The sequence below is a fragment of the Watersipora subatra genome, chromosome 3, assembly GCF_963576615.1.
Source record: "Watersipora subatra chromosome 3, tzWatSuba1.1, whole genome shotgun sequence".
In the NCBI taxonomy this organism is placed as follows: Eukaryota; Metazoa; Bryozoa; class Gymnolaemata; order Cheilostomatida; family Watersiporidae; genus Watersipora; species Watersipora subatra.
In genome coordinates this window covers 13,982,501-14,009,894 of record NC_088710.1, presented here as the reverse complement: position 1 = coordinate 14,009,894, position 27,394 = coordinate 13,982,501, and the positions used below count along the sequence as shown (strand labels likewise).

Genomic DNA, 27,394 nt, shown 5'->3' with positions numbered 1-27,394 from the left:
CAATGCCATGCCGTTTGTTCAATTCATTTTTCTAACTGCAACAGACAAGCATTTCTGTTCAATTTTTACAGGTTATTGAAGGAAAAGTTTTCCTAGCATGCATATCGAAGTAGCAGCAGCTATCAACCTAATCGCCGCCAATTTATACAACAAGCTACCGCGGCGGCGGGTAGATGCGTTTTGCGAAGAAGTAGAAAAAGGAATATTCATCAAGATTCAAGGCAACTGGCATCCTGACAACCCGAGCAAAGGAGCTGCTTATAGATGCATTCATGTATCTGGAGAAAAACTTGATCCGCTTTTCGTCTATGCCGCGATTAACTCTGGTAAGTGTTTTCAAACAAAAATCTAAATGTTTAAAAGTTGTAACCTTTTGTTCTAGGTAAGGTAACGATAGATTAAGCTGAACAACTATTCTCTTTTCATTAAAGGCTTAGACATGGAGGAAGTGGCCAGTTATCTGTCGAAAGGGTTCGTCATTTGGATAAATCCTGGTGAGGTAACATTCACTATGGGAGAAAACAGTCAGGTGAAAGTTTTGTACACAACAAGCAAAACTCCCCAAACATCTGTGGCGGCAACTACTGCCGGATCGCTGAGTGAGGCCAATAGTATTAGCAGTCTTCCTCAGCAGCCTCCAGTGTCTCTTACTTCCTGTCCAACCGCTATTACCTCAGCATCTTCGGGCAAGTATAATTTGTCATTCATGTGAATTAATGTAAACAACCAAACTGTAAAAGCTGAGCAATCAGAATTGAGTGACTAAAACTCTGTCCTGAATTGTTTATCCCTTTATAAGGTCTGTATTTATTTTATTGCTTGCCGGTACATGTGACAAGTTTCTTGTTGCGTTGTCTAAGCTATAAAGAGCCCATTTGGGGAAAATCTGTCACTGAAGTAATAATTTTGCATTTTCTAGGCTGACATTATCTCCGTTGTTTTACAAAGGATTCTAATTGTCTGGATCGATACTGTTAATTCATACTGCGAAGCATCGGCTTATTGCATCTGCTAGTGCTTCAAATCCTTTGAGAATACATGGAGTGGGTTTGCGCGTCAATATTTTCTAAATGACAGGCTGTTCGTGGTTGTTATAGACTCTTTTGCTGTTACAACTGAGTGCAAAGTTTAGCAAAGTTTTCTTAAGACTGAAGCCTACTATCGCGCTCTGACTGCGCATGCTGGCACAGGAAAGCATTCCAAAGTGGTGCTAATTGAGAGACTGACTAGGAAATAGAAAGAACTTTGTGAATTCATTAGCGTGTAATTAGAGCGAGTGTTTGTCTGGCGTGCATGCATTGGTCTGACGTGCATGCATTGGTCTGACGATTAAGGGCGTAAGCTTCAGACATAAAACTAACCACCTTCCGGAATGTTCTACTTCTTGGCTATAGTTGTTATTTTTATCATTATTTTTATAGATGTTACTTCAAGATTTCCCCCTATTTTTTGTTATATAATTTTTATGAAATGAGGGAGCTGCGTATCTTTGTATATTACTCAAGCTGGTCAATATATATATAAACCTTTCGTCGTTGTTGTTACAGACATGTCTTCGCCTCTAAGTTCTCCGGATGAGCTCACATCCACTCTTTCATCTTCGTTTGGAAGTTTAAGTTTGTCCTCTGGAGGCAGTGGTTCTGCTGCAGCTACAGGATTGTGGGGAACAACTCCTAGTCCTATTCCATGGCCCTCAAGTATTGGTGACCCATGGAGTCCGGTTTCTGCTCCCAAAACTGGTAAGTATTTTTATTGGTACTAGCTAGTAGGTTCTAACAATCATGCATGAAGTAATTTGTTTCCCTTTCCGGTCAATTTTCATCAATTTAACCCATACTTTTTGCATTTATTTCCTTCACTCGATGAGCAGTTATGTAGATCGTCTATTCCTTTCCTGCAGCTCCTTATCCATGGAATTCTGATAATTCATACAACGCAATCAACATGCAGCCACCAGCATTCCAGATGGGGGTCCCATCAGCGCCAAGACCGAGCAATATTAACAATAAGACAATGACGGCAGCCATGTTTGCACAGACCAAGTTTGGCTCTACAAAGCTAAAGAGCCACACAAAGAGATCAAGTCGTCTTTCCCCTACAGAGAATTCTACGAGAGGTGAGCCAATCAAGTTAACAAACTTTGAAAAAATCGTGAAAGAGTCTTTTTACACCACGTTTTTGATAATGAATTTTTTTTTCAAAGTCTGCAAAAAATTCATACATGGTGTGGTGACAGTCTCCGTTTATTTGACGCTGCAATCTTAGCTGCATGCTCTGTTGAGCAGCTGGCTGGTTCAGTTGTTTTCCTCTGGCATCAGTAAAAAAACAATACCATCATTTTTGTGATTGACATGCATATTTTCATTTGAAATTTGTTATCCTGCCTGGATGATAGGAAGCTTAAGAAATAGGTGAAGACGATTCAAATGTATGATCCTCACTAAGCTATTGGCATCACTCTGTGCTACCGCAACATGACATGGTAAGACAGCCAACGAGTACAACAGATGTAGCGTGTCAGCTATTTTGTAGAGACTTGGTAATTCTTTGAAGTAGCCATAGATTGACTATCAAGGACTATCTAAAGCCAAGTTATCTGTCCTTAAATGAATTCATATGACATGGCAATTGCTATTATATAGAAATGTTCTATAGCAGGGATGGCTGAATAACATTAGTGATGGTCCACAGTCCAGTATTTACATGTGTATACAAAAATTTAAAAATCTGCAGTTAGTCGAACTGCCATCTTTTTATTATTATAAATGAAAAATCGGAAAACAATTTATAAAAATGCTCAAAACTTAAAATTTTGCTAGGCTTAATTAAACTCTCGGGGTAAACCGAGAGTAATGGAAAAAGATTTCTGCCTTATTTTGAAAGCACAATCGGAAAATTAAACAAAACATTCTCAAAAAAGATCTGCTTGCTGACCATGGCTGTTCTAGGCTGCAACATCTCAGTAGTTGTGATTAAAATATTTAATGAAAAGAGTTTGTGATCAGACGATGCAGTATTGATCGATAACATTAGTAACTGGTCATGCACTATTACAAATAGCCGAGTAGCAGTTACTGGAACTGGCAGGCAGCGGCAGCGTTATGTTATACACTGTGTAAGCATGTTGTAACAGTGCGTGCTGGCTAGTTGAATAACTAATTATTTTGGATGAGCTAATGTCTCATTAGCCACTTTCCATGCCTACTGTTTCTTTATCGATGTCGGTCATAATAAGCTACTCTCCTGTAATGGCTTCATACAATGTCTATACATGTCAGAGCAAACATTAAATGCTGCCACGTTCTGTAGCCATGCACAACCCTGGTCTGCTCTATCCGAGCGCTCCCATGCGACAGGCACCGGCAGTTAATCCAGCTCTGCTCGATCGCATGCAGACCCATTTGAGCAATAACGTGGCTGGAGACTTTGCCATTGACCACTTCAAGATGGCTGGCAGCCCATCGGTAAACAGGTCAGTCGCTCCCAGCAGGCCACCAGTGAGCTCTTCTGCCAGCACCAATCCAATCGCATCTACCTCTAACGGTATGCCATTTATAATATCTCGATATAATAAATGTAATATGCAATAATAGCACATCGGCCAGTTTGGTGTACACAAAGTTGGTGTGTGGTTAATAGATATATTTCATATGCCCATAAAAATGAAAACAATACAGTGTAACCTCTGTTTTCGAACGACTCACAGTTTGAACAAATCGGAGTCCGAACGCCGGATGCTGAGCGGCGTTGACCGTGACCAACTGTTGTCGCCAAGAAAGGATGCCCCGACGGGCGAGATTAAACAAATGTGTAACAAATGGGCCGAGTTACAGAATTTCGTCGAACTCCACCACCCCGATAAAGCTGCAGCCACAAGAGTCATCAATGACTTTAACGGCACTATCATGAACCACTTCCGAAAAGTGCTAAAAAGAAGGCAGAAGCAAGTGTCATTGGATAGATATTTTAAGAGAAAAGAACATCCTGTATCCTAAAAAATCCTATTCATAATTCTTTTCTTTATCCTTTTTTTATTTTTACACGTTCATGTTAGCGTAATCTTTCGTATGGAAGATTACGATAGTAATTATATTACGTTTTACGGGTTACATTTATGTTATTTGTGTCTTTGCCATTTTGCTGTACAAATAAATGTATGTGTACCAACAAGGTAAACATTCAGGGTGTTGGAACGGATTAAAACGATTTACATTATTTGTAATGGGAAAAATGATTTCGTTGTTCGAACAACTCAGTGTTTGAACAACCTTCAGGAACGGATTATGGTCGAGAACCGAGGTTGCACTGTATTTGCTTCACAGCCATTAGTTTTGAAGTTCCTTCTGGGACAGTGTCTTGGAAAATTCCTCGAAGAAATGCTTACATAATGATTACACTACGAATTTGCTCCGCTACTCCTGCGTTGAATGGAGTTAAATAGGCTCACACTTTGAGTGCTGAAATATTGTCGATCAACTTAACATTTTTAGATTGAGCCTGTTTCTTACCCAATTGTAAAGGGGGGCAGTGGTGCAACCGGCGGTTGCTGAGAACCAGCTAGCCGACGAGAATCGACAGCAATTTTTCTGCCGGCGGTGGCTGTCGGCAAAGCTCAACAAGTTGAACTTTTTTATGGTCCCCGGTGTAGGCTGCAGGATGTCGCTGTTAGTGTGAACCGTGCACAAGCGGCTCCTGTACCCAGAATTCCTTGTGCGTGTGATTTCCATAATTTCGATTTTCTGATTAATCCGTATTTATGATTACGGTAAAGGAATTAATACAACCTTGGCCCGGAAACACGTGTTTTATCTGAATTCCATACGTAAAATATACATGTACCATTATTTAGGAGCAGACAATTCCTTAATTGCGTGATTCCTGAATTAGCCTCTTCGAGTATCACCCAAGACCGCAGGCACACCGCCAGCTGTTCACGGCGGTGTAAGAATCAGGCTTTAACTGTGGCTTAATGGCTGTTAGTTTGCTCAACGATGAATACATGTTTCTGTTTGGCATTTAGCTGATCAATTCTTGTCGAAGTTGGCATTTGAGCATTTCATTAAAAGGCTCATTTGACTGTTGATGACTTGTTCACCGATCTACTGACCACTACTAGTAACTTACCTGCTGACCACAACTAGTCACCTACCTGCTGACCACCACTAGTCACCTACCTGCTGACCACCACTAGTCACCTACCTGCTGACTGACATTAGTGCCTTACCTGCTGACTGACATTACTGCCTTACCTGCTGACGACATTAGTGCCTTATCTGCTGACCGTCATTAGTGCCTTACCTGCTGACTGACATTAGTGTCCACCATTGACCTATTAACTGTACTTAGTATAGTTAATAGGTCTATGGTGCCTACCTACTGACCACGATTAATGACCTACCTGCTGACCATGATTTATGACTTACATGCTGATCATGATTTATGACCTACCTGCTGACCACGTCTAGCCACCTACCTGCTGACTAACATTAGTGACCTATCTGCTGACCACCATTAGTGGCTTACCTACTGACCACCATTAGCGACCTACCTGCTGACCGGCAGTAGTGACCTATTTACAGACTACCATTAGGGATCTACCGAGTGACCAACATTGGCCACCTACTTAGTGACTATCTATAGATTGCTTACACACTGGCCAATATGGGGCCAATACTACTACACCAACCTACTCACCAACATTTATTACCCACACCAAAGACCAGCACTGATTACCCACTTACTGGCCAGCACTGGTCATCCACTTACTGGCCAGCACTGGTCACCTACTTATTGACCACCTCTGGCTACAACATGGCTATAATACTCAGTGTTTAGACTACTAGCGCCCCGACGGTTCAAAGGTCTTAAGAATCTGCTGCTACTCGTAATGATTTTGCTCAAGCGTTATTATTATAATGCATGCCATATGTACTTATGCCTTGAGATTCCAACCACTTACTTCATATTAAAAAATTACTAGTACTAAATACTAAGAAAGTAGAAGATGCAAGTCAATTGAATTGCAGGCACATCAGAGAGATATTCGCCATGTAATGCACCATCCACCCTCACGGCAATGTTCTCTCCGGATCATGACTGGATAGATCTCAGCGATATGAATTTGCCAGCTGGCGGCAACCCTCTTTTGGCAGCCTAATCAGTGTTGCACTCCGCACTCGGGGCTTGTGGCACCCAGTCAATATCCAAGTCACGTTTACAAATCTTTGATCTGCTCGCGAAAAATGTAGTTTTTCAAAGTTTAGCATTAAGCGTTTCTAGTTTCCTTACAGTTAAATATTAATTTTTCATTATTTATTTACATGTGAATATGCTAAGTCACTGCAAGTCCCATATGCTATATTTCTATGGTCTTCCCTTTATCTTGCCCTAGAAATGTTATTCGAATCGTATTCACAAATTAAATGATCATCCTATGAAACTTCTATATATTTTTGTCAAAATATTTTCGTTCAGTGTTTTTGAGCCATGTAAGCTTGAAGAGGCGTGTGCAAAACTGCTGTCAGATGTATTCTATATTGAGATATATTAGTGCCAACGAACATTCGAGCATAGTGCATATACTTTTCTATTTCAAGTAACGAGTCATAGATATGGTGTTGACTGTATTCATGTAAGTCATTTTTTATTTGGTAGTTAGCTTTAAGCAAATATTTATTATAAGAGCCGTATAATCCTGTTTACAAAGATATATATTATATATATACAGGGAACTTAATGGTTTAACAGCTATCATATATACAATTTGTTTTATAAGTTTGCGAGCTGCTAATGAGGCTGGTATAATCTGTATTACCATATTACTGTATTTGCGCTCAGGCTGACCCACATAGCAACCGAGAGTGCTGGCATCGACTTAACATTTTGCTTTCAGCCCTTATTATTTATTCTCGTTTGACGAATTGATATTTATCAACATTCTCTATCTCATTACTATAGTTTTCTATCTTTTTCTTTTTAATCATTTTGTTTGTTTTCCAGAATGTCCCACTATTTGTCATATTCTGTTGTTATCCATTCTGTCTTGTTTACAATTGTCACTCAAACATTACTCGGTGAGGAGTGCGTTTACCAACAGCCACTTCTCGTCCTCTCTTCACGCCGCTCGACCTCTCAACAAAAGTGCTTATATAGGGAGCAATGTCGGGCGTGTTATCTAATGTCCTAGATGTTTATTTTCATAATTTCGTACAGAGAATATTCGTATTATTCATACTATAAACCCTACTAGTATCTCGGTTTGGCTACCCTATTATAGGTATTGTTTTACGCAGTCCTTTATAGCCTTAGTGTCAGGTGGTGGTCATCATCATGATGTATATTGTTGGTTTTGAGAACTTTGGCTACAATTTTTGCACCATGGTTGTACTGGTGGCAATGTATGACAATCGTATATTCAAATATTTATGTTTACAATCATACCGTTTATGCACACTTCAAATACTGGCCTTTACTTTTCTACTGGTTTTGCATAAGTAACTGTTGCAGTAGTCAGCAGTCAGCACCCGATGCACAACTACAGTACACTAGGATAGATATACCAACGATCGCTAATTGTCAATACATTTTACATCCAAGAAATTGTTTTATTTTACTATGAATATAAGAAATAAATTGATTAAAGAGAATGCAAATTGCTTTATATCAATGCATATAAAAGATCAGACTGGAAACGTATTGTTAACTGGCAGTTAGGCATGTTACCATGAGGCAAATACTGAAGTTGTGTAGTTAGGTATGTTACCATGAGACAAATACTGAAGTTGTGTAGTTAGGTATATTACCATGAGGCAAATACTGAAGTTGAATCGTGTAGTTAGGTATTGAAGACCGCATTGTAACGCAATTGATTACATTGTAACACGATGAATTAGTGGATGCAAAGGCAAACAAGAAGTGATCAATTCCAAGCAGTGTTGTGCGTGCACTATATTAAAAATGCTAAAAATTTTGGCATTGTACATTGTATAGGCCTGAACGTTCTGCTCAGAGGACAGAAGCCTTATTGATGGAAAATGTCTTTATTAGAATATATATTTTTGTTATAGCATAACCCAAAATAGATATATTACGATAAAAATGATGACACACGATAAATTTATCTGACACCCTTCGAATGTACTATATAAATATAATAACATGCGCACTAGAAAGATAGGGGTACGACATTTGGTAAGGCTTACAGCTGCGGTGGACTACAACGAATCTGCTCACTAGGATTTGGTATTCCAAAAGGCAATGTGTTCATACAGCTATGAAAAACCATTAGCTACAACTCTATTGATTGATTTGTTGGCACTTAAGAGGAGAGCTGAAATGCAATCATAGAATGAGAGACATGTGCAGACCTAGACAATTAGAAGGGAAATGTAACAGCTGTTTGCTATGCAAAGTAATTTAGCTGATACCATGGACAGCAGCTGATAGACATGGAAACAGCAGGTTGCTTCAAGTGGGTCTAATCATAGATGCTTCACAAAGTATTAATGGATAGTTGACATTTATGGATGGATGAGACAACTCCTCCATTCCCTACAATATACAAAAGCACATCACTTTGTGAGCTACAACCGTTACAGATCGCTTGTACAGCACATTCTGACAGAATATACAAACAAGGCATGAAATTATTAATGAAGGTTTTTAGTCAAAAAAGAATTTTCCTGTTTCAAAGCTTTTTGGGAAACCAAAGCACGATTGTATTTGGAATGGTAGCTGGCACAATTTGAAATTGTGGCCACATACTTTGTTAGCATATCAACTGCTTGAAGTAATTTATTTACATCGAAATAAAACAAACCATGAAGAATCCTGGATGTAATTAAATTTTATCATAATAATCTTTACTTTAACAAGAGCCATGTCGGTTCATCACCACGGTTAAAGGTGGAGATAAAACATTGCTTTGAACAGGATTCGAGCCCGTGCCTTTCAGCTTGGTGGACTGATACTAACACCTGCACCAATCGACTACCATTGAACATCTCAAAATAACTATACAGATTGCTATTCGCTGTGCTATATTAGCACGCTTGTCGATAGCTCACAGCAAACGAGCCTGCCAGTGTGCTAACAAAGTGGAACCGTAGAGGCTATAATTGACGATGAATACATCCAAGCAAGAGGAAGCCGGAATATTGCTAGCTGCAGAATTGCTCTTTTTAAACTTGACCTGACAAGAAATCATGAATAGCATCTAAAACTAACAGGGCTAGGATTACAAGGTAGTGGGCGCCTTGCTTTCCCCCAGTCAACTGAGCATTATTTTGACTAAGCAACAGCTCCAAGTCACGACTGAACCTTTGCATCCTTTGCTGAATCTTTGCTACCCTAAAAAGCCCTTTAAAAATTATCATTAGTAATAGAAATAAAAATTACATATTCTTTAACCATTCAAAAACTCTATGTAGACAGATATATACATACCGTAAAACCTCTAATTGAACGCCATGGTGCTTTATTTTTCAACCCTTCCTCTGTAGTGGCGGTCAAATAGAGGTGGTGTTCAAATAGTGGTGACGTACAATTAGAGGTTTTTATGGTACTTATCGAACCATGTTAAGGGAAGTTAGTATTAAGAAATACAATAATAGACGTCTAAAGCCATAGAAACACCATCAAGGGCTTGCATGCATAGACATGTAAGTATATGATTACCACAGGCCGTAACTCCTCAGGGGGTATTTTACACATTATCACTTTCGTCTTCCTCTTTTTACTATTGGGAGTTTTAAATGACACTCGTCGCTGTTCATAGAATTCGTGGGCAATGTCCCCGTCCACATCAATATACATGCAACTACAAAATGCAAAAGTTCATCAGTTACTCGCACAAATGCGACGACAACCATCTCTGTGTCTGTAGTTTCTACATTTTTATATGACTAGATAACACAATAACATGATGACTCGATCAAACACACCTGACAGGTGATGCATCGTACCTGGATTTTGGTAAAAACATTCAGCAAATATTACCTTGATAAAATTTGACCAGCTAGATAATTAACAAAGGAGGTATATACAAAAACTACTACATAGAATTCAGATATATAGCTGGATTAAATAATGTAAAAACACAGCTACAGCAGCTTGCATCGTCCCAACGACTGCATCAGCAATAACTGGTGTAGATAATTACTTCAATTCTATACAAAATACATTCAATATATTATCATGGTTGCTATTTTAATTACTGCAGAAACCTAAAGTACAGCGATTTCATATATTTATTTCCTTTTTACACTAAAAAGAAAAATTTGGGCATCGAAATGTAAAGTATGTTATAAGGATTGTATATGAAGACTCGGACAAACTTTTTTCTTCGAATTAAAAAAACAACTTAAATCGATGTTAATCAATAAATTTATTAAAAACCATTTTGCTACTTTTAAAACCAATGAGGAACCTATATTATTATTATTATTATTATTATTCACAAGGTTTAAACACAAATATTAATTTATTGAAAATAGATTTGGCAGTTTTTATCCATCGTATTCCAAAATATTGCCGAGCATGGAAAAAATCAGTGTTTCATCGAAATATGTGTCATCATAGTCTCAAGAGACAGCTACTGTCAACAAGAAATCATTGTATAAAGCAAATTCAGTTTGATCAAAAAGAATACATGAATATACTGTTCAAATTCTGAAATAAAACTGATACAATGATTAGGCTGAATTTAAAAAATAAATGTTCCACACAGGCTTCAAGTCTTAACAGACGCAAATAATACAAAATGTGAGCTAGAGATGGCTAAAATATGCTAACATACTCATCAAAAGAATGCAGCAGATGTTTACGGTGAGCAGTACATTACAGCGGGCAAGCTACAAGATGGCCTCTAGTAGTTAAAGACAAAAAGTGAAAGTCAATCCATTAAGATGTTACCAGTCGCTAATAAACACAAAACAAACTGTATCTAGAGTCACAATATTGTTCATCAGTTTTTTAGACTGAGAGACAAGCAATATTTTGTCAAATGTTGAACACTATTCATGAGTGCCAGATCAATTTGCACCCAGCAAAGAAGATCAGAGACTAGTAATTTTGAGAACAACGTACACCAGAATGCCATGGTAAAATTGGTACGTACCTAGGTCGTTGATACACAAATGGATTGAACTTTGGTCGAGTCATGCATTTTGTGTTCTGTTGATCTTCATTAGAATTGTCTCCAAGAGCCCATTTTCCTACCTTTTTTGCAAAGTTAGATGACGTTTGCCCCATCCTTTAGAGACACATGTGTTGAGACCAAGTCGTGCTAAGAATAAGAATAGATCATCATGACAAAACTAGGCTTCTTAAAATACAATAAATATAAAGAATCACATTGACTTCTGGCTTGTAAAAACTACATGACACATTCTCTAAAATATATTACACATGACCTTCAAAAGACCTTGTATTATACACCCTAAAATAAGAAAAGTTACCACTTATATTGACAAAAGAGCATGCGCTGAAATAGACAATCGTGGTTGTTTTTACATAGCTATCTGTGCTGAATAACTTTGTACATAATTTTGCTAGCAGTATTTGCATGGCTGATATTCTGCTAGAGAGAAAGCCTAGAACAACAAACCATGCAACCAAAATGGTGGACACAGTAGACATAGTGCTTAATCTTTTGTAGAAAAAACAAAATAAAGCCTTAGACAGAGATATAAATGAAAATTGAGTCGAGGAAAAAACCGTAACGAACAGATAAAAATAGAACGAAGTATGATGCAATAAAGGAAGAATGTGACAATGTAGAGAACTGGAATGGGAAAAAAATTAGCAGAGAGAAAAAAGAGAACAAAACTGTATAAGAAGATGAGGAGAAAGAATGTATGTAGAACCAGGCTAAGAAGAAAAAGAAACGAACAAGCTTTGTGGCTGTTGTACTCGATTCCTTTCTATGTGATTTAGCCACATATCTGTTTTAGCATTGAAAAATAATGGCAAACGTGCCAAACGTTGCCTTCTTCACAATTTTAAATAAAATAGGAAGTAAGCAAACGTAGGACGACAGTGCTAAAATGCACAGCATAAAGGCTTCACATACTATTTGTTGTTCTAAATTACAATACTAAAACAATATTTTTTATGTAAATTGTTTTACTTGTAGCTGCATCAAATTAGTTGAGTAGTTCCAACCTATAATAGCTTTGAGATTAATCTATTTAACAATTGAAATATGTAATAAGAGCTTCTATCACAAATACGTAAAGTAAGACGTTTAGGCACATTGTTAGCTAATGTAAAATATATCCCTAAATTCTGTTTGCCGGTTTAAAGAAAGAATGAAACCATATATATCTGTGAGCAATCTAAATGATATAAACCATTTTCAACCTTATGAGTCCAGAAAGGCCGTAAATTCAGGTTTTCATTTTAAAATTTACTACAGCTCGAGCCTCCTTGATAAAAGGTTGCAGTATTACATGATACAAAAACTAATAAGAGGAAACACTGCCTGCATACTACCTGCTACGCGAAACTCGCTGGTACGGCCTTTGTATATATTGTACGAATAACGCTCAGTCTACGATATGTAGTAGAGAACAACTCCACCACTTCAAGATATAGTCAGATTGCATTGATTTACTCTTTATAAGCTAACAAAATCTAAGAGTTAGTCATCTAGAGTTAACTCATTCATAGCTAGCGTGGATATTATAGACATGTATTAGTTTAATTGTGAATTCTATTTTACCTGTCACTAGAATCAATATTCAAACGTAGAAAACATCAGTTTTAGCGGCACTTGATTGGTGTGTGACAAGTAAAAAAGATAGGGTTTTATTTACATGATACATTGTAATGGGCCAAAAGACAACTTTGGGTAGCTAATATATAGCCTTTGCACAATAGTATGACTAACCAAAAAAATAATGCCTTTGGCACAAAAGTAGTAAAAGAAAAACTAGATTGACTTTTATGAAAAGTAGAATTACAAAAATCTACATTACAACCAATAAGAAACTTCAAAGAGTGTTGAAGTGCACATTATGGCCCCTACGAGGTAAATACTCTGTCAATAATTATCTACAAATGGACAATAATTATATAAGCACTAAAAAGCGGACATCATTTTGTGCTACGTGTCTTGATATGCACTGGGGTGAGATGAACCTGAATCACAGGGAGCAAATGGATAGTTTTGATTTAAGGTGTCACTAACAGTACGAGAGACTTTCTGTTTATCTAGGCTGTACATGCTGTCTATTTGGCATTTGCAAGGTTCTGATATGTCACATAAACACAGGGACTTTGGTGATGTTATAACACCAGACTCGGCGGTAGTCATAGTAGCACCAAAAGTGCAGTGAGAATTAACAAGGGGAGATGGTGGTGAACCAGGCGTGTCTGGTATGTCAATACTCAAAGCTGATATGGAGTCATCCACTCTTTTCTTGAGCTGATTAAGCGGTGATGATGGCACAAATGAGACACCCAGCGAGTCGTCCGTAGACTTTGATGATTTGAGAGTTCGTTTCTTTTTAGCCAGCATCCGCTCTTGCCTGTAATATGATTAAACATTTCACAGTCGTCTACAACCAGCTACCAGAGATTTAAATGCTGTTTGCCCTGCTTTAGCTCTTGGGTAGCCAAGTATAATTGTCATAGCAAATGTGAATCATATCCTAAGAGAATAATTTTATGTAAACTGAGACTAGGTAAAGCGCTTTTGTGTTTTCTCTTTATCCCTGCTAGTCAATGCAAACAGATTAAAAAACATTTTTAAAAAATGAAGATTCCATTCAATAAGAACCAAATCCATAGACTTTTTTCACAATTTAATGCATCTTAAAGGTTGACTTGCAACAAAATTCACATTAGAGTTATTTGATATGAAAAGATTCACCATGTCTTACTTTGTTGTTTTGTAGGTGCAAAATATGTGGAAATGTGATTACAAACTCTTAAAAGCTTAGAGACCGCACGAGAATGCCGTAGTTTGGATTCTCTTTTCAAAACGGCTCAAACGTGACGTAGTTGTGAGAGAGGTTTCTATTTACACTTTCATGCAACCATATTCATCGAAATATTTTTACAAATATACTTCACGCATTCAATAAAACCATGTCTATTGTTCTTACGCGTTTGTTTTATCGTCATCGTAATGCTGTCACTTTTAGCAGTGATATCCTATAACTTACTGTAAAAATTCGTTTAATTTTTTAGCCTCAGTTTGAAGGAATACATATCATTGTCTGATAATCATGACGAGTCTGTTGGTCACCTGTGATAATCGAAAAGTGCTGCAGAAATTATTTGCGAAGTATTGGGTCACATGATCAGAGTACGACTTGATGATTGAATAATGCCGAAAAACTGTAAAGTAGCGAGCATCTATATTTGATACGGGGTTTTCGGTAAAAACCGAAGTGTTTGCCATAAACTAGTGCTACGATAAGTTTTATATTGAGCTTTTTATTGGCCTTTCAATTCACGTGAGAACATCACGTGACAAAGCAATAACCAAATTTCATGGCTACGTCATCGAAATAAAGAGATTGCAATCTACGGCGGCTTTTCTTTTTTGAGCTTTTAAGAGTTTGTAATCACATTTCCACATATTTGGCACCTACAACACAACAGAGTAAGACCTGGTGAATCTTTTGATACCAAATAACTGTAATGTGAATTTTATTGCAAGTCAACCTTTAACAAAACTTAAATATCTAAAAACAAAATAAAACAGGCCTAAAAACCAGTAATATAAGCTTGCAGTAGACCAAAAAAAACAGCCAAAATATAAAAATGATAAGCCAAGGTGTGCGCATATTTTACAATAACTATGAGATAATATTTCAATCTCCTCTCGATGCGCTGTCTAACAATGATGTATTGACATTCCTAGTAGTACCTGACTATGTCTCTTTCTCTCTGCTCGAGCTGTAACATGACAGAAGATAAATCCATATAAAGATTGTTCGTCTGCACAAGTTTCTTCTTATACTGACCAATCAGATCTTGGAAATTTCTAAAAGAAAGAAACAGACTAGAGCCGCTAGAGAAGAGCAAACCAGATATTTAAGATGTTCTGCTCAAACTCCGTGTATCTAAGCTAACAGCTAAACCAGCTGCCACCTTACCTAGACTCTTCAGCGAGCTGCTGATGCGCACCAGATATATCTTCCTTAGCGCTGTTCAGGTATGAACTGCACCCTTCGAGTCTAAGACTTTCAAATCTGCGTTTTATCTGAGTTTTCCAGACCATCTGCATCTCGTAGAACTCATCCGCGTCAGTTCCTGTTGAGACGAAGAGCATTACATTAGCGACTAGAAACAAGCCTCCAAAAAACTTTATAATAAACGCACTACTCCAAAAGCAAAGTGAGATAAAACGCATGTAATAACCCGAAAGACACGCAACTTATTCAAAGAAGCAACAAGAAAACTGGTCGAGGAACCAGTTAACTCAGTCAATACACTCTTCTCATCAGCTACTTCAGTACTCAACACAATAACGACTAACATTGCAACTTCTCCCCTTTCTCGACAATCAAGTAGACACAACTGAATGACGTCAACTTCAACAAAGGCCAATGGAAACTTTCCACAGCAATTTTGCCTGACTAGCATACCCATGGCTGACTATAGGATACTGGTACTCCACCCAACAAGGATGTCTATGTCAGAGTCAAATCTCGATCTTCACGAATTTTAGCCATTTGATTTGCACACAACTATCAAAATTGTGGCTACTAAAGATATGAAATACTTTCAAAATAATTAAAACAACCTAACCATTTGGTCTGTAATAGCGACCAAATAATTTACCATTGCAATTAGCCAAAATGAAAGTTAGAAAAACGTATACCTATGACATTACGAGACCACTGAATGACATTCTAGTAAACCTAAAACGGTGCTTTAAGCCTTCCATGGAACTGAAATCACCATTATCACTTTTCCTAAAACCTCTAAAGGTGCATTCACATAAGAAGATGTTGTTTCCACGCCGACAAAGTCTGTTTGGTGTAAAATAAAAAATGGCCATGTCCCACTTATCAACACAAGATCAGTGAAATGCTGCACACTAGGTTTGTCCATTTTTGACAACCGCTATTGACGGGGTCCATATCTCGCACATGGTCCATATCTCATATATCTCGGTCATATATCGCAATGTTAATAGCGCTGAAAATACAAAGAAACGAAAAGGATCTTAACGCTGCATTTCATTGGTTAAAAATTTGACCCATTTTGTATAGTCGGCGTTTGAGTAGGTTTGGTAAGTAATCTTCGCAAAAATGTAGTTCAAGTCATAAACAGACTATAAGTCATTCTACCTACAACTCTCAACGAAAACACAACTTCAACATATCATCTTTGTGTAAACGCGCATTAACATTGCCAAGACAGTGGGACAGAATGCTAATGCTTAGGCTGTTCCTCGTCAACACAGGAAACATACAATGGCAACTTTTAAAAAGGAATGCAAAACCTTTTATCGCATGAGAGTGAGTGAGTAGAACAAAAGCACTAGCCTGCCTTTCAGCAACGTTATCTAGCCCGTTATCTAGCCCATACACGAGTAGTCACAAGAATGTGTCACATACCGGAATGTTTTCGAAAATCTAATCAATTGCAAGAAATGAGCAAAAGAGAACGCAAACCCAACTGTGGCTGATCAAAGTACATATAGCCAAAAATACCCAATGAGGAAATACTAAATGCTTGCAACAACCAATACAGATGATAAATCAATCACACGAATCTTCCTCATCATGTGAACGTGGGTGAGATGAAGAATTTTTACTGATATCTACACACACTTCCCAGTCCATTTGAGCGAACAGTCATTTGTAAATATAATCAGTAGGAGGCTGATTAGGCAATGAGAAGTAGTAGTATATTCTAGAAGGTGGAACAGGAAGGAAAAACAGCAAGACTCACCTAGCAATGAAGGGGATGCAATCTCAAGGTGCATGAGAATGTGCCTAAATGAAGGCCTATTCCTTGGTCTGGTGCTCCTATAACAGCCATAGCTATTTGTAATATTGTGCTATGATTGCGGAAACCAAGGATCACAGACTAAAATTTATCATCTAGCTTCAATTCCTTGTGATGTAAAAACAAATGGCTATTTAAAGAATCACTAAAAAAGAGATGAAATAATGCTCCACACTCTACTCTAACAGTATTAATTTGTGCTAGGTGAAAAAGCAAAAAACAGTACAATTGTTGGCCTTTTGCTGGCAATCACTAGCATGCGGGTCACAAAAAATGCACTGCTCCCCTCACCAAAAACAAAAGCTAACCTTAGGCTATAAAAGCAGCACCCATATTTACAATGAATTGGCCATTGGGCAATGCCCATGGAGCTAGCTGACAGCTGCAGAGGGATTCGAGACAAAAAAGATTGCGACAGAAAGGGAGGAGATACGCGTGAGAGACTGCAGACCATCTATCAGCTCGTATGAGATATCTGAGTGAGACCAGATAAGAGCTTAGCATTGACGTAGGGTAGAGGAAACAGTATTAAGGACTAGTAGAGAGTCGGGTGATGGAAGGAAGAAAAGGGAGGGTAAAACTGTAAGCAAGCTTAATGAAGTGAGAGACAAAAAACCGAAAAAAACGAAAACATGTCTAAATGATAAAACTAAAGCTTAACCAATCAAACGCCTTAATAGATTCCTTTCTGCCTTTGCCAATCCAATTACAGTAATTATTACATTCTAAAAAGCAACGCTACGTTCTAGAAAGTAAATTTACGTTCTAACCAAAAAAGTTACGTCAAGTTATAGTAACGTCATGTTCTAAAAAAGTTGAGTTATCAAATGTAACCATCACTTTAGACATGATCAAAATCATTTTCAACTAGAATCTGTTAGGAAGATTAATGCATCCATGTTTAAAATAATGTTTACATTTCATAATTCAACTTTTCTATGATGTGAACTTTGGATACCTAAAGATCTGAGAAGATTAATTGCACAAAAGCAATAAAATGAAAACACGAGGAGCCGAAAGGGAGGGAAAGTGACAGCAGTAGACAACAATTATAATAGATAACAATAGGAACAGTCGCAAGAACAATGACTCACCAACATTGCTTTAGGAGAAGTTTAAAGCCCTCAGGCATGTCTTCAGGAATGGGCAAGAGCAGACTCGAGCTCCCCACACCCCATATAATAGCCGTAGAGTCTACGTCTTTGTACGGAATCTCTCCCGTGAGCAGCTCCCAGAGCACAACTCCGTATGACCTGCAATTCATATTATTATCGTCTGCACTTAGATACATATTTATAGAGGTTACAAGCAAGCGCGCGTCCATGAGTAACACACACATAAATATAACAACACAACTCGGCACCTGGGGAATCAGAGGCAGTAAAAAACAAAGCAAGAACATATTAACAACAGGCGTGAGTGGGCCAAGGATAACGGATAAGGATGAATCTCCACATAGTAAACAAGCAATAATAGGAATTAATGCTAGCATAATTAAACTATTGATTGTTAGTTGTCGTACTAGTAGCCGTTAGGCTAGTACTGTAACAAATGTCAGCCACCATCTGACAACAAACTTAGTAGTCATTTCAAAATATCACAAATGTCTAAGATGCTTTGTTCGCGATCTAAGAGAACACCTCAACAAGCTTTGTAGTTGGTCTAAAGTGACACGAATAAAGAGCTGAACGTATGTCCCAACAAGGGGGTTTAAGACCAGCGAAATTTCAAAATCTACACAGTAGGTAGCGATATAGTAATCGCAGGTAAAATGGAAGCTGTTACAAACAAGAGCGCGCTGAAGTAATCATTGTAGGTAAAACCGAGTGTAAACCGCTAAGCAGTTGTTAAGAAGGATTCATCCATCAAGCAATTGGTTATTATGCTGCGGTTTTTACGGCGAAGGGCTAATGAGATGTCTGAGCTGATGTGGCGTCATGTGATGTGACAATAGAGTTAATTGACCAGTACAGTTGATAACAGGATAATCATGAGCCGCTTCTATGATAACATGGATATTCGATGATCAGTTCCGATTTCTTTGTCTGAAGGCGTGTAAGTAAGTAGAGCTGATATGGTCAAAAATGTGGGAAAAACCAGAGCATGTGACCAGTAGGATCAGATGACGAGCTCACACGATAAGGCTGATGGTTAAACAAATATCACATGTTTTGTGTCTTTAATAGTTCAGCAACTGTAAGTATGACGTTATACAAAGAGCATTATCTAACTCTATACATAGTTGTGATATGCATTTGAAATATTCTAACTCTATGAAATAAACAGTTAAAATATATACTTGACAACCAAAGCACTAGAGATCAAGTATTTAGAGACCATAGTTTAAACACCTAAGAACTCTATGAAACAATTAGCTAACTCTAACAAAACATGGACACTTGTCAATGCCTCCACAGAATCTCATCAAATATTCACATTAACCCACCAGACATCAACCTTCTCTGAACAGGGCTCATTCTTGATAACTTCAGGAGGCATCCAGGCATAAGTTCCAGCAAAGGACATAGTCATGCTCTGTTCGTGCTCGTGGAATTGTCTGCTTGTACCAAAATCGGATATCTTGAGCACATCATTGTGACTGATTAGAATGCTGCAAGAATAGGAGAGGAGGTATGAGGAGTTATTATACCACGTGTCTGAGATTACGACCGAGTACCAAATTGTTTACAGTAATCAGCAGAAAATCTTGGAAATATTAACTGTTGTTAAAAGATATACTTAGTAGGAGTTGTTATTCCTTTAAAACAGAACTTGAGGACACGTTTCAGGGAAACAGAGAAGATGGTAAGAGCAATTTATTAGTTTCAAAATGCAAAATGTTATTAAACTGCGCCTTGAATAGCCATAGAAGTGATCACAGTTTTTAATGCAAACCAAAAACTGCTCGTAACTAGTCAAACCTTCCCCCAAAAAAATGACTTTTTCATGTTAGCAGTTCCTCAGAAAACATATATCAATGAAGCTTGTCTGAAAATTAAAATCATGGTGTTTGTGGGCAGTTCCATTGAGTGGAATGTGTTAAAAAGGAACAAGCTTTGAATTGTCACCTTCTGACATTAGACATGCTCAATACCTGGCAGCATACAAAATATTATTTTCACATCTATACAAATAGGGAGAAATCGTTCCCCCTAAACCATACAATACAACCATAATAATAGCGCTGAGACTACATGAGTACACAGTAGTTAGTTTGTTTCTCAGTAAAATTTGCTATGAATTGTAAAACAATGTTGACCCACAATTGTCCAATAAGTATTTGCAAACATATGCAAATGCAAAAATGAAAGGAAGCCTGACAACTGGCACATTAAAGCTGCCACAACAAGCTTGTTTCTAAGCTCACTAGTGCTTGCAAGTGCCCTTGAAGGCATTCAAAGTTAAGCTAAGTGCGTTAGTATTGATCCAAACGCTGCCTCCGCTACTCTTTATCTAATCCAGTTAAAGCCGCCTTCACCAGAGCAAGATTTACATTAGCCGAACATCCCGGCAGGTCAACGGAGACAATGGTTTGACACAGGTAGTCATTTATTTTTATCTATCTATGACTAACACTTCATTGATTTACTGCGAGGTGAATCATCCCGGCAAATGAATGGCATGCATTATTTATCAGATTGCGACATGCAACGATGGTATTGAAATATTGAACTAATGGATAAAGTAGACAATGGTAATACAATTATCAGAGAAACACTTCCTTTTGGTAGCCTCTGGCGTAGGTTACCAAAATCATCTTTTCCGCTTCTTGTGCAAATCTCCATGCCTTGGATTGCCATAGAATCTATGCTACTGACAGTGCTATAACTTAAAAATGACATTCAATGAATGAAACGAGATAAAAAAGCTAAAGTCAGACTCACTTTGGAGACTTGAGGTCACGGTGTATGATCTTGTTAAGGTGGAGGTAGTTCATGCCAGACGCTATCTGTTGCGCCCATGAAAACAGCAGTTGCGGTGGAATCTCTCGCTGGTCTCTCAGAACCTCATAAAGCTGGCCATAAGCGCAGTATTCCATGATAATACTGTGACAGAGGGTTTGTGAGCAGACGCCCCTAAAAATATGAACAACATTACCTCAAGATCTACTAATGTATCCTAGTTAGCGAGACCTCTTAATGTCCTTAAGCCGGAAATGTTTGCAAAATAACTAGAGTAAACAATCTTCCCTGTTGAAATAAAAATATTGAACAAGCATGCACAAGTAGTACGATCACCGTTCAAGCATGCACAAGTAGTACGATCACCGTTCAAGCATGCACAAGTAGTACGATCAACGTTTCCATAATGCAGTTAATCCGAAAATTTGCGTTATCCACAAGATGGACACGGCAAAAAACTCGCAAGTCAAGTTTTGTTACTCGCAAATTTTTTTCAAATATTTCATTCTTGGGAACGTTAGAAACGGCACTTGCAAATGACGCGCTAACAAATGCCGTGCAAAATATTACATTTTAAACATTCTCTACACTTCAGTTGGTCCTATTTTGAAAGAGACAGGAGTGCACCGCTATGATCTCTGTCGTAAAATTCCTTATCTTTTTTAACAAAGAGCCAGTATTAATCCACGACATGCGAATGTTCATTAAAACACTTCTCACGCGGTAACTTCACGTGTGCACAACTCCAAATCTGCATCACCCGCACAACGGAAACCTAGTGTATGACAGGACCCATACGGATAACAATGAACATTAGAAGAAGCATCCTCAGTGTTTACACAACTCAGGAAAGCAGGAATAATCCATTCAAGAACAAAATGCTAGGTAGCCCACCATTTTTGGCGAGTCTAGTCAAGTAACCTTTTCAAAACGGAAAGATAATCTAGTGCAAAGGATAAATGTTAGAAAAACAATGACATCATTACGAGTCAGCGCTGAGTGGCTGCAGCAGCGGAATATGAAAGACAACCATGGAGCAGAAAGTGTATTCACTTTTATTCATCACTCTAGTGCTGTAGTCCAATATTTACTTATACAATGCCAATCGTTAGTTTACCGGAAGTTACTATCCGACATTCGATAGTTATGAGGTGAGAGATTACATTCGATTGGCTGACAATGGACTAAACTATGGACTTTCCAAAGACTTGTAGGCTGAATTCCAACTCATCGTCAACTTGACATTACAGACAACATTCGGCCACTCGTCGAAACCCTAGGGGGGAAGGGGTGTAAACAAAACTTAAAGCAAAATAAAATGTAAGAAAGTTTTCAAGGTCAAGAGTTCAATGCATGGTCAGCTGATAAAAGCCTTGGCTCCAAGCGGCTACCAAACAAGAACAACTTGTTATCACAGATATTTTCTAATAGTGTCAACCGTCTTACGCAGATAGAAGCTACGACATAACATGATGCAATCGTTATGCTATCTGATCTCTTAGGCCTGAGTGTGTCGCAACATTCACTAGGGATAAGGTAAACTTGGTCATGTTTACTAGCAGAAGTATGTCCGTATGGCCACGGCATTTCAGCTGCTCTACAATAGCTCCTTCATATACAGCAGCAGATCATCCAGTGAGGTAGCAGGTGAGCTGTTACTTTGGCGCAGGTAGACGAGGCAGGTAAAAACTTAATTGATTTAGATACAATAAAGCAGAGGATTAAGTTGGGGCAGCCGTACTAGCACAGGAGCAAAGGTTGATGCATTAGACAAGAGCAGCAAGATAAAGGAATTAATCAATATTGCGCACATGGGAACTGGCTGATTAGAAACAATTCCAACAACTAATAAATTTAATGTCAAACATCCCTATGCACTGTTGGAAAGGCTCAATAAGTGTGTTCAGACAGATATTGATACACCGCAGTATGTCGATGGCTACGACGAACATGGTAAGGTCCTGACAACTGCGACAGGGTGTTCTAATCACTATGGCAGAGTGTCCTAACAATTACAGTAAAGTTACCTAACGACTACAAAAGGGTGTCCTGACATCTACGACAGAGTGCCATAATGACTGGCAAAGTGTCCTGACAACTACGGCAAGGTGTCCAAACAACTACGGTAGAGCTTCCTGACAACTATGGCAGGGTGTTTGACAACTATGGCAAGGTGTCCTAACAACTACGGTAGGGTGTCTTAACAACTACAGTAGGGTGTCCTGACAACTATGGCAGGGTGTCCTAATGACTAGCATTGAATATATTGGCAACTATCAGAGGGTGGACAGACACCTATGATAGCATTCACTGTACTGACGACTACAATAGGGTGTACTGACGATCATTGCGGGATGTACTGATATCTACAACAGGGTGTACTGACAACTACAACCAACAATGAATAGCCCTCACTACTCACTTAAAAGCGATGACATTGGGATGGCTCAGTCTACGTAGGTGCTTGATATTTGTATCTTTAGAGTGTCTCAGTTTCTTTACAGCGACCTCCTGACCCCGAAGTTTACCGTAATAGACAGAGCCTTGGGCTCCGCTGCCGATATACCGAAGGTCAGTAATCTCCTCAAACTTTACCTCAAAGCTGCCATCTGTAACATAAACAAACAATATAATTGTTTTTGGCAAAAAATAAGCTATAAACATGACAAGTGAGCTGAGACAATAGAGTTTATGGTGATGAAGTAACTACTCCCTACAGTCCTGGAGGAAGAAGAAAGGGTGTAAAGTAAAAGGTATTTGTTATTATATATACTCCTGTCTCATCGTCACAAAAATTAGCATTTACTGATCAGGTAACTTCAACAGTAAGCTTGCTTTTGTCAGTGGTTGCTGTCTGAGAATAGCAAGATTTGGTTGGTGTGTGACAGCCACCTAGTACAATCGGTCAACTGTTAAACTCTCTGTGGATGATGCAGTTTTGGAATTGTACGCACATTGAATTACCAAGAGCAGTGTTTCAATGCCCCTTCGCATGTAGAAAATTAATGCATGCGGGTGCTTTATTAAAGAAGATAAAGATTTCTACGCCATAGGTCATAACAGTGTATTCGGAACTGCTCAAATCAAATAGGAACGACTGGAGTGTGAAAAATGTTTAAAATGGAATGACCTGCGAGGTATTTTTGGCGCACCATTTGCAAGTGGTGTTTCAATCTTTTACAAGCGTGAAACATTCGGTAAACACTTGTGAGTAACAAAACTCACTCGACTTGCAAGTTTTTGCCGTCGCCATCTTGCGAATGACCAAAACTTGCGAATTATTCGTGTCGTGCAACCATAGTGAGCGACTTTTAATAACGAACATAATCTTTCTGCGACAAAAAATAGAGCTAGTTTATAGCTTGATGCCTGCACAGTTTTCCTAACCAAACAGTATAGCGATAATGGATAGAACTACGTTGACAAGTTTAGGATCTCAACTAAAGGAAATAACTTGATTCAAATTATGATGAGCAGACAGTGTCAAGGGATGTAACGAAGTTAACCTCGGGGTAAGCCATCTTTGATAACTTGAAATGCAACAAATGTTACATGACATCAAGTATATCACCGCCCACTGAAATTCTATCGCCAGGTTACTATGACAATAAAATAATTGACAAATGTGAACTAACCCGTCATCTGCTTATGATTGATTGGTTCTAGAAAAAAGTGACAACGCAGACGCTAACCATGCGGTAAATGATTATCTTGGAGGAAGTTGAAAGCTAAAAAGAGAAGGATCTCCCCTGGCTGAAAAAGAGCTAGTCAAGAGCAGCAGTTCTGTCTGACTGCATCCATTAGTTATTGGGCTCAAAACAACAGCGGTTAATGAGCTGATAGTTTGGGCCATTTTATTTACATTGTCTAACATTACTATTCATTTGGCACCTTTCATCTTCGTCTGCCCTCGAATCTGACAGATTTATGTAGTGTTTTTCAAGACTGGCTACGCGATAAATATTGTTTATGAGAATAAAACTCAATTATCAAGCGCACTGCAAGTCATGCCACCAGCACATATCCATCACCACTGTTTCCTAGTAACATTTGACCTCAGTTCATGTATACACTCAGAGGCCCGTCTAAGTTGTACACTGACAACAGCTAGCCAAGCTAAAAGTACCTTTATAACAATAATTCTAACTGATTGGCGCATCAACTGAAATCTAGCAGGTGGGGTGACAGCAGTGGCACTAATATATTCACCTCTGAGCTTCTCCTCTAAAGCCGCTCGGCCAATAAAAGACCAGACTGGTCGAAGACAGGTAATAATTCCGCTGATCCAATGAGGCTGAGGCTCTGAAGCTGACTTATTAGCTAGGCTAGCGTGAGCTGGGCCTTTACTCACACTCCGCCTGTCCGTTTGGTTAGTAGACTGCCTTTGGGGAGTTGAAGGAGCAGTGAAGTCAACCTGACTTGTGCTCTCAGACAACTGAAGAGAGCTGCAACGGAAATAAGGTTTCACAAATTAGGGTATTACCTACACGTATGTAAAAACAATAATGCAATCATTAACGGCATGGAACTACCGCTGTACAAGAACAAACACTGTAGGTTACTAAACAAATGCTGTCAAGGAGTTTGGAAGACACCTCCTATGGTAGTTAATCACCGAGAATTGAGAATTGCATAGGTAAACTTTTATAGCAAGATGAACCAGTCACTCACTACTGCCACCGGCGCATCAATAGACGGAAAATTCTGTCGCTATAATATTACACCGATGTTAATCAATACAGCTTGCATCAGGCTATCAGACAACTATTATCCACTATCTCACCTGGACGAGAAAAAATCACTGTCAGGACTGTGTGAAATACCATCGGCATCATGAGAACTAGCTGATGTCGAGCCATGCCCCGGCAACATAACTTTCAGCTGTTTCAAGGGCTCTTTGGTAACAGTTATATATGAGGGTCGACGGCACCCAGTCATTCTGGCAGGAGACTTTGGTTCATTCTAAAAAAGATAACATAACTTTTTTAACCGTGTTACCCATGAATCATAACCAGATGAAAAATAGTGCAATAATGACTAAATACCAAAGGGAAACAATATTTTTTACAGAATTCATTGCTGTCAAGTAACTGAAGCGTTAGAAAAATGACTCTCGACTAGTGACAAAAATGACTACTGACTACTCACCGCTGTAGGATGCATTTTGGACTTTCTAGATATCAGTAACTCATTTTTGTTTTGTTTCCATCAAGGGTTTACCTGCACAACATAAATGTTTACACATATTTTCCTACTCGACATTACCATGTGTTAATAAAACACTATTCGTACATTAAAAGCGATTCATGAGAGCAGAAATGCGAGCTCCGTCTATAATGCAAGGAACTACTATACTATATAAACATAATTAACACACTTGATAAGATGAGACTTGTTCAATGTTTTAGTAGTAAAGAAATCAGCAATACTTTTCAAAAGCCCCATAATGCAATGAAATGAGTGAGCAGTAATAGTTGATATGATAATAAGGCTAATGTTTTATCAGCGACACGGCTCTGCTATATTTAGCAATTGGTATAAGTTAGTTACATATTAAGTAAGGTAGTTGAGACTATTTGTGCATTCTCAACATTTTACCATTGTCCATATCTTAGTGAAGCTTCTTCACGATGAACACACAATTAAATTATATATATTATTTATCCTTTTACCTCGCTAAACAATCATGTACTACATATAAGCACATTAAATGGGTCGGTCAGGCAAAATTTCATTTAACAGGATGACTTTATGACTAGATAGTATTAACAGAACTGACAGTCAAATACTGCCACTATAGCATTCTATTTCACCAGCAATGAGCACATACTGTAGAGCATATTTAGTATTTGAAAATCGTGATAACTAACAAGATAAACCAAGGTTGATATTCATGAGTGGCAGATACATGTATTTGTTTAGCATAGAAATTCTACTTTAACTATGATAATATTTAGAAATAATAAAAACTACTTTAGGCCTGCTGTCAAAATTGACTAGATCAAGCAATCGGAAATTGAAGATTGCTAAAGAATATGCGGTAAAAATCAATTGAAAATATGCTAATACCAACCTATTGACACTGTGATATATTACCAAACTTATGGCGGAGTGTGATGTGGAATACACAGCCTTGCTACACAGCTTGTTTAGTAATCGCACACCTACTAAATTCGTTGTTACTATACACGATACATGCACTAAAATGAACTGCTACGATAAACAAACAACATTGGTTTTAGAAATTTCTACCTTACGTGTTAATATATTCCAGTTATAATAGAGGTAGTCCAAACAATGTGTCTTTGGCTAATCGAATGTGATATATGGTGAAACGATAAAGCTATCAAAAGATACGTTTCAATCTAATCACAGTTTTATAACGAAAACTTATGTAAATGGTTTGTTTGCAGCGATCACAGGAATGATATTGACTACTGTAGCAGTCTGTATAGATAACGCCGTGTTTCGGTTGAGCGCTTCAGATCTCCAAACCAGTATTATGAGTCTCATACTAGCAC

General features: G+C 38.2%; 3 protein-coding genes across 3 annotated transcripts; 1 reads left to right on the top strand and 2 right to left on the bottom strand.

Annotated features, from left to right (window-relative positions):
• The first annotated feature begins 97 nt into the window (after nt 1-97).
• Nucleotides 98-7,631, top strand: LOC137390069 (protein Tob2-like). The gene is made up of 6 exons (XM_068076311.1): nt 98-326; nt 432-686; nt 1,548-1,739; nt 1,901-2,116; nt 3,310-3,543; nt 6,027-7,631. The coding sequence occupies exons 1-6, from the start codon at nt 98-100 to the stop codon at nt 6,155-6,157; spliced, it is 1,257 nt and encodes a 418-aa protein (XP_067932412.1). The 3' UTR covers nt 6,158-7,631.
• Nucleotides 7,632-7,940: 309 nt separating this feature from the next.
• On the bottom strand, nt 7,941-12,454 carry LOC137391632 (tumor suppressor candidate 2-like). Its single transcript, XM_068078150.1, has 4 exons — nt 12,361-12,454; nt 11,117-11,284; nt 9,676-9,817; nt 7,941-8,550 (listed from the first exon to the last, which is right to left on the bottom strand). The coding sequence occupies exons 2-4, from the start codon at nt 11,248-11,250 to the stop codon at nt 8,467-8,469; spliced, it is 360 nt and encodes a 119-aa protein (XP_067934251.1). The 5' UTR covers nt 11,251-11,284; nt 12,361-12,454; the 3' UTR covers nt 7,941-8,466.
• Nucleotides 12,455-12,791: 337 nt separating this feature from the next.
• LOC137390165 (mitogen-activated protein kinase kinase kinase 13-A-like) lies at nt 12,792-27,331 on the bottom strand. The gene is made up of 12 exons (XM_068076445.1): nt 27,131-27,331; nt 26,022-26,093; nt 25,657-25,835; nt 25,083-25,318; nt 23,296-23,482; nt 20,856-21,047; nt 19,418-19,582; nt 18,066-18,224; nt 16,915-16,991; nt 15,108-15,264; nt 14,879-14,995; nt 12,792-13,529 (listed from the first exon to the last, which is right to left on the bottom strand). The coding sequence occupies exons 2-12, from the start codon at nt 26,034-26,036 to the stop codon at nt 13,106-13,108; spliced, it is 1,908 nt and encodes a 635-aa protein (XP_067932546.1). The 5' UTR covers nt 26,037-26,093; nt 27,131-27,331; the 3' UTR covers nt 12,792-13,105.
• Nucleotides 27,332-27,394: the final 63 nt, after the last annotated feature.